This window comes from Monopterus albus, unplaced genomic scaffold (assembly GCF_001952655.1).
Source record: "Monopterus albus unplaced genomic scaffold, M_albus_1.0 scaffold288.1, whole genome shotgun sequence".
NCBI lineage: Eukaryota > Metazoa > Chordata > Actinopteri > Synbranchiformes > Synbranchidae > Monopterus > Monopterus albus.
In genome coordinates, this window is record NW_018128168.1 from 595,988 (window position 1) to 606,923 (window position 10,936).

The 10,936-nt window shown below is 39.7% G+C and overlaps 1 protein-coding gene across 1 annotated transcript in view; it reads right to left on the reverse strand.

Annotated features, from left to right (window-relative positions):
• Positions 1 to 5,342: 5,342 nt before the first annotated feature.
• The window catches only part of LOC109973275 (fascin-like), a 9,547-nt gene continuing 3,953 nt past the window's right edge, over positions 5,343 to 10,936 (reverse strand). The window contains exons 2-5 of the mRNA XM_020622730.1: positions 9,743 to 9,899; positions 9,529 to 9,650; positions 9,025 to 9,195; positions 5,343 to 6,768 (exon numbers count right to left, since the gene is read on the reverse strand). Of these exons, the coding sequence (XP_020478386.1) occupies positions 6,563 to 6,768; positions 9,025 to 9,195; positions 9,529 to 9,650; positions 9,743 to 9,899 (656 nt within the window). The 3' untranslated portion in view covers positions 5,343 to 6,562. The remainder of the gene's footprint in view (positions 6,769 to 9,024; positions 9,196 to 9,528; positions 9,651 to 9,742; positions 9,900 to 10,936) is intronic.

Below are 10,936 nucleotides of genomic sequence, written 5' to 3' on the forward strand. Positions count from 1 at the left end.
GCTGACCTCCTCTACTCTCCACCAATGACACCCCTCTCTGCCTCTCTCTGTGGTGTGAGGTGAAACATGGGCTCCAGCACTGTATCAAGCTGAGACTACAGGTAGTGCACTGTCATTTAGCAGTCTGGAAATGAGTCATTTTTCTACTGATATATCAACAATCACCAGTAATATTAAACGGACACTGGATCTGTAGGCAGCATTAGCTTGCTTAGAAACGTGGAAGTCATATGAAAAAGCAAACTTGCTATGTGATTAGGATTAAGCCCAGAAAGAACTAATCTAACTCAGCCTAGTGGTGAGAGATATACATCCTATTCAGATTTTATTCAAGTAAAAGTGCCAGCAGTAAAACTATCAGCAAAATTATATCAAGCAAGATTTCACATGGCCCCAGTTGGTGATACAGTACATGTATTGCATGATTTCCTTCATTTAAAACATCTTTTTAAGAGACCAAGGCAATAAGGTTGCATTAGAACAGCAGGCGAAAATAATCACCATGTTCTGGGAAACAATGTTATGTTAAGATGCATAAACACTTATAAAGTTTCTAACATTATAGCTGAAATAAAATAATAAAGCCAAAGCTTGAAACACTGCCCCAGAGCGCTGTTTCCCAAAACCTTTAGTATCAACCTGAATTCAACAAAATGAGTTACCTTGGATGATCTCAAATTATGAAGGTAGTGAATTAAAAAGTATACAATTTACCTTATAATTGTACTTATGGAATTCATAAGTGACCTACAAGTAATTTTCAATCATGGTGAGCTCTTTTGTGTTATCACAACTTTGTTTTGCTTTGTGTGTATGTGTGTTCATTTGTCTTATTGGTTTTGCTCTTGGTTCATTATCCTTACATGGTTTTATTAAAGTGTTTCCAGGAAGTCGCAGCCTGTTGTCTGGCAGTCATAAAGTGATGGTCATTTGTGCACACAACCAAGATACAGGCACATGTAAACATATTTACACCAGATATGAGTCAGGGAAGGTTGTGTATCTAGCCACAGGGGTTTCACATCAGTGACTTCTGTGCTGCTCCCAAGCCCAGATAAATAGAGAGTGTTGTGTCAGGAAGGGCATCCAGCATGAAAACGTGCCAAATTACTCATGCGAATGGGATTCGCTGTGGCGACCCCTAATGGAAACAGCCGTAAGTAGTAGTAGTAGTAGTCAGGGAAGGTTTGGCTTTAACTCTCCAAAGGCTTGCTGTTGGATAAAAACACAAACACATGAGCTGCAAACTTTTAAAGACACTGGAATGAAGTTTTACTATGGTGTAATTTTAGTTTCGGTCTGAAGTTTTTAAGCATTTGTGAGTCGATTAATCTTCTGGAGAATTTCAGTGGCCTGATGATTACAGGTTGAGTGGACCACACCTACATGGATTTCTGGAGAAGCACTTAGTGGTGTGGTAAAGCCAAACAGACTGATAGCACAACAGATGGGCAGTAAGAGTGGGATTATGAATTGTATGAGGCCATCAACAGTGTTTTAGACAACCTCCTGAAACATATTATTATTATTATAAGATACAGAAAACAACTCTCCTTCTCTGTGTCTTGCTGACTCTTACTATCAGGCTGGATGTGGCTATCAGTGGGTAAACAGATACTGTGATAATTTGTCTGTGTGTATTTATGCATTTGTGGGGTGTGTATTAGTTCTATCTCGTATCTTTGCCCTTGAAGAAAGTCAGTATTTCCCGTTTAATACAGGGGAGCAAATACAGCTTAAATAAGTGCAAGGCATGCACTTTTCATGCATCTGTTTCTCAGAAGGTGATTTCTCAACAGTAAAATCAGGAGAAGATTAAACTATTAAATCTACACTACATGGCCAAAAGTATATCAAGATCAAGATTAAGATTTTTTTATTGTCATTATGCAATCAGCGGTCAGCAGTCACATAATGAAATTCTGTTTGGTAATTAAAACATTTAAGAGATACAGTCAATAAAACATACAATAAAATAATATATAAATTTAAAATGCAGACAGCATTTAAAGTCTGGACAGTACAAAGTGTGTGTATGTGTGTGTGTGTGTGGGGGGGTGTTCTATAGAAGTTTGTCAGCAACTGAGAGTGGAGTCCAGCCCATCTGAGCCTCCTGAGGAAAAAAAAAGCCTTTGCTGGGCTTTGGCCATGTGAGGTCAGTGGTAATGTGAATACCCAGGAACTTGATGTTCTCAACTTGATCCTCATATATGAGGAGTGGAGCATGAGTCATCTTCCTGGGTCTCCTGTAGTCAACAATGACCTCCTTAGTTTTGCTAGTGTTCAGGACCAGGTTGTTGTCTGAACACCACTCGGTCAGGTGCTGGGTCTCCTTTCTGTAGTGAGTCTCGTCGTTATCTGATATGAGACCCACTATATAGGCACCTAACTATCACACCAAAGTTTAATTGTTGAGACTTTCCTTCCCAAACCAGCTACATCTGTCTCCACTCCTCTGAGAATGATTCTTATGAGATTCTGGAAGCCGACAGGAGGGATTTAATCTCATGTCAGCCACTGATATTGGGTGATAGGATGTTGGTCCAGTTCACCAAAAAGATGGTGTGGTGGATGGGGTTGAAGGCAGGGTCCAGTGCAGGTGAGTCATGTTTCTCCACACCAAACACTGGGAAAGCTGTTTTTTAATGGATGTGACTTTGTTATGTTGAAACAGAAAGGGGCACACACCAAACAAAGTTGCAAGTTCCACAAAATTGGAAGCACATTACCAATATTGTATTCACTGTCAGTAATATTTTCCTTATTAGGAAGAGTCTTAACCATGAAAAGCAAAGATGCTGACATACTTTTGGCCAGTACAGGCTAATAAAATCAAATCATCTTCACATTATCTGCACTAGATGGCAGCAGACTGACATTTGTCCCAGTTTTTTGAAAGAGAATAAAAAGATAAGTCAAAGAGTCAGGAAAATAATCAGCAGATCAGTTAGTGACCCCTGCATTTTCCCACACTCATTTATTCAGGATATTCCTTTAATTTGTCACCCATCACTATATGGTGCGTGTGTGTTACTGAGTGACAGAAATAGTAGCCAACCTGTTTTGGTTGTGAGCAGTAAAATTCATACCTGACCCTGTAAAGAGTAATTTGTCTAAAATCTTTTTCTGACCTGCCTACTCTGGAAATGCATACATGGTTTTTCAATAGACTGTGACATTCATACAATTTCACAAGGAAGAGTATGACTAGGCTCGTCTTCTTTCTGTGTTTCAGCTGTATCAGAGACTCATAATCCTGACTGACTCAAGCTGTTTCAGAGACTCATAATCCTGACTGACTCAGGTCTCTCCTCTGTCATTCATAAACTAAAAAAACAACCTGCTATACGCCCAGTGGTTGCACATCCACTCCTTTTATCCTCCATTCCATTCATTTCCTGCTTTGTCTGTCTCGCCTTATGTACTTGCCATATTAGCTTTGTCTGGAAGGCAGACTGGGTGAGACCTGTGTTTTCTCTTACACACACAGTACACAAACACAGACTGACTCAAAATAATGACAGTGATATTAAGTGGTATTAATGTGAGCACAGTGGAAGCTCTGATTCATTCAGGGACTAATACACGTTTGTGCTCATCTTTTTATTTGCAATCCTTTTATTAAAAGTCTTCTTTCAGTCACTACCGGAGAGGCTACATACTTAGCTATGTGACTCTGAGAATTAATAGGTTTATTAAAACGATTGATCTTTTTGTGTGTGTGTGTTATGTCTCTGAACATTCATCCTCCTCAGGTTCCATCCTTGCTATTACCCGTTACCATGGCAACATGCAGATCTCCTGCAGTGGAGAGTGAAGGATGTTTGTTGGTCTGTTCCTGTCTGTGTCTGTAAGAACACACATGTAAAGTCAAGCATGTACTGTAGGAATGACTAAGAGGAGGAAAGTTGTATTTCCTCTGCAGAAGGACAGAGAAAGTAGAGTGGGTCACCTCCCTGCCTTCCTTTCTCTTGTACTATTTTGGCTCAGTGAAATCTCAGTGGGACATGATTCAGGCTCTTTCTTCCTTCTCCCACACACAACAGCTTTTGCAAAAATCATAACAACTGATATTCTTATCAGAACAAGATTGTTACCATGTTTAAATAACAGTGACATGTCTAGTGAAATGGGCACACTGTTTTAGTGACCTCTAGGATTTAACAGGGCAACGAGAAATAGTTAATATTTTTATGACCTAAAAATCCCATGAAAAAACAAATCCACCAATAACTTATACTAAGAGAAGAGAGGAAGGTGGAGCTGGGCAAACCTGACACCGCTGTCGTCTGAAAACATTTAAAACAAAAAAACCCACACCATTGTACCAGCTGGTGTCAATGTTCTTTCCTTTATAAATGGGGCTATAGCACTGCTTCAGTTTAGAGATTTCATGGCAAGTTTTCAAAATATTTCACTCAAAACCACAAATGTCAAGTTACAGTGGCACCTCATGAAACATCAGATGATTATCAGAGGCAGTAGTTTGCAGACTGACATTACTATCCCCAGAGCCATGCCACCAGTGTGGCTATAAACCATATTCATAGCCATGATATTTGTCTAATATTTTTGCAACAACTCCAATACATAGAGTTAAACTGAATTTTGCTTGTGGTGCCTCCATTAATACAATGTAAAAACCAAGCACAATGTGTCCTTCTAGAATGAGTGGACCCAAAAGTTTGGATAATTACATGGTCAAAGATTCTACATCTTTGGTAGAAAATAAATCCAATAAAAACTGTTGACAGAAAGGTTTTTTATGGAAGCCCATTCCCGCCAGTTAAATGAGAAATAAAACGCTCTAAGTCGTTATTTCTACTTAGCTAAGTCGAAATTACGACGTAGGGAAGTGTAAGTCGGAATTCCGACTTAGATATGTCGGAATTTCTACTTAGCTAAGTAGAAATTCCGACATATCTAAGTCGGAATTCCGACTTAGATATGTCGGAATTTCTACTTAGCTAAGTAGAAATTCCGACATATCTAAGTCGGAATTCCGACTTAGATATGTCGGAATTTCTACTTAGCTAAGTAGAAATTCCGACATATCTAAGTCGGAATTCCGACTTAGATATGTCGGAATTTCTACTTAGCTAAGTAGAAATTCCGACATATCTAAGTCGGAATTCCGACTTAGATATGTCGGAATTTCTACTTAGCTAAGTAGAAATAACGACTTAGAGCGTTTTATTTCTCATTTAACTGGCGGGAATGGGCTTCCATAGTTTTTCGAATATCCATTTATCAAAACCTGGAAAAACTATTTGCACAGAGGCAGGAGAGAAAGGCATTAATCCTTTAAATAGGAAAAAAAAAACTGAAGAGGAAGGTCACACTTACATTAAGAGGGAAAACTTTATTAAGGTGTTTATTCAGTTCAGTTCAGAGAACATGAAAAAGAAAAGACTGAATGCTCTATGGAAGGCACAGCCACAATAATAGTCAGAGACATGACTGACTATGTCTTTGTGTTAACACACCAGCAGCAGCACCAAATCTAAGGCAGACATTTCATCAAAGACATGTGCTTTTACCTTTTTGCATTTGGACATTACAGCATTGTGCAGTTTGAGTCACTGACATTTCACAGTTGGAATTTTTGTGTGTATGACTATATTTTTATGTATGTACATGCATTTTATTGCGTAGTGTGGTAACTAGGTCCTACTCATCGCCTCCCTTCCACTTCTTTTAACAGTAAAAATGATCATTCTGCTAAGGAGGCTCCTTTCGATGCTCTTTTTAACCACCTCTGGTTAGGGTTAGTGGAGTATATTTCACCTCTGGTTTTCTCTTGGAGCATAACTGAAAACCTTTGATTTATCTGATGAACTACTCTCTGGAGAGGAACCAGGAAGGGAAACTGGAGAGTGCACAGGTGAAACAAATCTGCCAGCCAGGTCCCACTTGTTTTTTTACAGCCTCAGCACACAGTCACATTTAAAGTTACCCTGGTTATTATGTTGAAAGACCCTGTGACAAAAAAGCATTTACAGCAGAAACACGTCAATTTGTTACATCTCTTTATCTAATGTCAGTTATGCTTTATAGTTTGAAAGAGAACAGGAGGTGAAAGCAGTGCAATGGAGCAAGCAGGACACTTAACAGGAGAAGGTTAGATACTGAAAGTTATGATTTATACCATTCTACATGTTCAAAACACCAGTAGTTACCACAGATAGGCACTACTAATAACAGCAAGCATTGTGGCATTTATCAGGTACAGCTTGTGTAACTTTGACCGGAAGCAAAACATATAGTGTACAGCAACACTGTTCATGAAACAGCAGTATTGTAAATTCAAATATCCAGTAAAAAGCCCAGTAAGAAGAGATAATGATTAAGAAATAAAAATAGAAAAAAACAAAACACCTGCAGTGTTTTGAGGCCGTGACTGCCAATTTATCAGTTTCCACCATACATCCATTCAGACAAATTCACAACAACACACACACAGGCAAGCTCACATTTGCAAAAAACAAACAAACAAAACATCTACCACTACCAATAGTTTGAAGCGTTGTGTCACATAGTGGTGACGTCCAGCTGTGCTTTCTCAGTATTCCCAGAGGGTGGCGCTGTCCAGGGAGTCGACACTGGCCTTTAACCCTCCAGCATGGTCTCCTTTAAGGTATTTCCCCCCAAGAGCACGAATGGCCATTTTGTTGAGGTCACAGAACTCGAAGAGGAATGGGACAGGTGTGGAGTTGCCGCACACCACCGCCATGTCATCTGCGACACACCAATACTTCCCCTGGGAGTCTGGACACACAACAAATACTTAATGAAGCCTGGCTCACACACAGTAGCTACAGCGCTGGATGTGGAATCACTTGTTAAAGCTCAGTGCAATTAAGGTCAAGGTTGGTGGGTATCCTAAAACTAATGGTGACAAGAAAAGCTTCAAATGTTTTGGGACAAAATGTTCTTTTCAACATTACAATATCACAATTTCATTATGGAGATGAAAGACAATAAATCATATTGACTCATTGTTCAGGCCGAGGTAGGTGCACTGGTTGGGATAATGAAAGGTTTCAGATGACTGACAGCTGTTGACCCATATATGAGTAATATAATTCCCATTAAGCATTTTAAATATTGACTTTGACTTTCACACTGACAGTCGAGTTTAACAGCGTGTGCACTATTTTAAAAGCTCTCATCAAACACACCACATTCAAAAGATGTACTGTCCTACATTCACAATCAAACCCACAGGACATGAGTGCAAAGATGAACATGAATCTGATGTTCTGTATTAACAGAGGCTTCAGTTGACTCTTGGGTTTCAGATGTCCGAGCTTCCCACCTGCAAGTCAAAGTGCAGTTTCATCTGCAGGACCATGCAATTAAAATGTACTGTTTAACAGAACACTAAAGCTGTTTACTGTGATGGAACAGTTGCAAAAAAATCTTTACACTGATACTGGCTCTGTGGAAGGTGTGGGAATGAATGAATTTAAATCACCACAGGAGGGATTTGAAAATTTCATTTCTGCTGGGAGAGCTAAAAATAAAAATCCTTTAATGTCATAATACTTCCACAATTAAAGATGTGCAAATGTATATTTTTACTATGTGTATGGTATGAAAGGTGTCATTTGTGTTGACAAACCCAGCTACAGTACTGTGCAAAAGACTTAGGCCACCATTAGTTTTGTTGTTTTACACATAAAACACAACATTTTCAGGACAAAATGGCTTCTCCAGTCCAAAGTGGGTATTCAGTACGCCCTCCCTTTGCACTTAGCACAGCTTATATTCTTTTGGGGAGACTGTCTTGAAGTCTTGAAACCATGACAGACCCTCCACCATGTTTCAGTGAAGGCTGCAAGCACTAGTTCTTCCACCTCTCTCCAACCCTTCATCTCACGTAGTGTTGATAACTGGACCTGAAAATGTCACACTTCAGTTCATCGCTCCATAAAACTCTTTTCCACTCATCTTCACTCCACTCTGTGCCAACTCATATCTCAGCCTTTTCTCCCTGCCCCCTTCTGACAAAGTGGTTTCTTGGCTGCTGTCCTTGCACGAAGGCCGTTCCTGATCAGGCTTCTTCGGACTGTGGAAGGATCAACTTGGTATCCAGCTGCAGATGCTGAGCCAGGTCCTCGCTGGATTTCCTCTGCTCTCTCAAAGAAGAAACTCTGAGAAACTTCTCATCAGATTTTGACAGTTCTCTTCTGCTCCTGTTTTTGTCTTTGACCTCTCTGGATTCTTCATATTTCTTTAGAACACCTTGAACACCACATCTCGAGTATCCAGTTTGTTTGCTGATTTTTTTCATGGCATTTCTGTGTTTTTAATACTGTGTACATATTTCCTATATTTTCTAGTACTATTCTGATAAATAAATAAATATATATTCATCATAACATTTATAAAACAACCAATCTAATGTTGGCCTCAGACTTTTGCACAGTATCACCCCAGTCTGAGGTTTCTGCCATCTCTGGAGCAGTTTATCATCTTCATGCTCACTGTCTCGATTGCCTTTGTTTCCAGAAGCAGCAAGCAACTGTTTTCAGCAAAAAAAAAAAAAAGCTCAGATAAACCCACTGTAGACAGAAGAGGTTAGAATGTTGCTGGTAAAAGAAGTGGAACATTTAGCAGCTAAAGAGGGCGATATTTCCATCAGGAGTTGGTGGAGGCCAAATACTGAGCTAAAAGGAGAGTGAAACACGACTCCAAATGAATGTTAATGCTGCGTTTGCTGGATGTGTAATAGCACCTATTTTCTATCAATTTCACCAGATCATCTTTATATATGTTAATATGTTTATTGCCTTTCTACTGTTCTAAGTGGCCTAGAAAATCAGTCAATGCAAACATAAGGTAACAATATATTTGTGACTTTGGAAAGTGCTGGTGTTAAAAAACACTGTGACACCTGGTCTCAAGCCTTACTTTGAGCTTTGATTTATTTATACTTGTAAATTAATAAAATATGCAAGAACATCACATCCGTTATATAAAGCTATTATCATTAATTTGTTTTCTATAATAGATGCCCACCTTTAAGGGCGTATGCTCCGTTGTGGAACTCCAGCTGGAAAACATCGTAGGATGCTCTGTTGGAGTCCAGGGTTGCCATTCCAGGTTTACGGGCTCCAATGAAACCATGCTCCCCCCGAAGGACAATGAGTGGACGATTGATGAGCTTCATCAGAAACTGTTCGGCCTCCCCTGAAGAGACAGCCTGGTTAGCCTTGAGCCAAAAAGATCTGGACCCCGTATCCCAAAAGCAAATTGACAAGCTAATTCTAGTCTATAAGTATACAGTATAAGATGCATTTGGGAAACAGGGTCCCTGGTCTGTTATTCCTTCTCTTCAGGGATGGAGAGTACTGAGATAGTGAAGAAGTACTGACACTTGACCTTAAAACAGAACCTTGTTGCAACTTAAACTGTACTCAGAGTACATGCACATGAAAACTACTTGGTTATACTATTGAGAGGAAGTGTAGTTAGTTACTTTCCATTACCTCTTCCTGCTTCTTATTCAGAAATATCACATACCTGCATTGTCGACAATAGCAGCTAGCTGTCCGTTCTTCTTGGCGGTAACATATTTGCCATTGGCTGCACGAACACACACTCGTCCATCACGCCACTCCAGTTCAAAGTAACTGTTGGCAGACCTTTGACACACATAAGAGGGAGCTCAATGAGCAACTGTAAAGGTCATGTATAAAATCATGTGTGATGCATTGTAGTGTGTGAGGGAGGTTACTTGGTGGAGGCAGTGCACTGCAGTCCTCCAGTTGCTGCCAGGGTCCAGTATTTTCCAGCAGCAGTTCTAAAGGCACATTTCCTGTCCTCACGGCTCATCTCCAACTGGAAGACCTCCTGATCCCCCTCCTCATCCTGATTGGCCGACAGGTCAATGCCTAGAAATTGAGGCAGTCTACTGTCAGCTTTCATTTGTCTCTGGAGGTTTTCATCCTTGTCTGCAACTTTCCTGCCCTCTAATTCTTGAAATACCCCAGATCTTAAAAGGACAGGGCATCTTGAACTTTTAGTGCTGGTAAAGATGTGGCAACACTAATTTGTTGTATTAGGGTACCCACACAGGGGATATGCCAGTCCTAAATGGTGCCAGGTGAGATGAGCAATAGACGTGGTGATCATAACAAAGAACAACAAGGAAGCAAAACTTCCCACATGAGAAAATTTAAGAGCTGCATCTATTAGTCAAAAATGCAGCATGCAGTCTTTGTGGCTCATTTGCACTGTGTTCCAATGAGGACACAATTAAAATAGCTGCATGGTGAATTTCCAAAGCTGTAGACAAAAGACTTACACACACTGTAAGACACAAAAATTAGGACTCAGTGAAGCCTTGACAAGAGGTTTTGACAAAAATAAAATCATGAAACATAAAATAGAAATCACATGCTGAATAACCATACATTGAACAGAATATTTAATAATAACCACTCCTATGCAGTTAAAGGACTAGGTCTCAATTATGTAAAAACACTATTAAAGCAGAATTTCTTTGGCTTTTGGCCACAAGGGCAATGCTTTGTAGCCTATACCATCAACTTAAGCTTGAATTATGGTTCTGCGTTAATCTACGATGTAGGTAATGCGTAGTCTTGTACCCTACGCTGTAGCCTGACCACTGACTGTATACAGAAGATGAACAAACCCACCATGATGTCACCCACTGGTTTTTGAAAAGCGATTTTGAAGCTTCTTGGAAAAACTCTTTAATAACAGATTAAACACATTTATTTACAAACATAAAATCCTCTCTGATTGCCAATATGGTTTTAGGTCGAACCGATCGACATCTTTGGCCATTACCGACCTGATGGAGGACATTACAAGTGCTATGGATGAGAAGAAATACACGATGGGAATATTTATTGACCTAAAAAAAGCATTTGACACAATCAATCATGAATTATTAATGGACAAG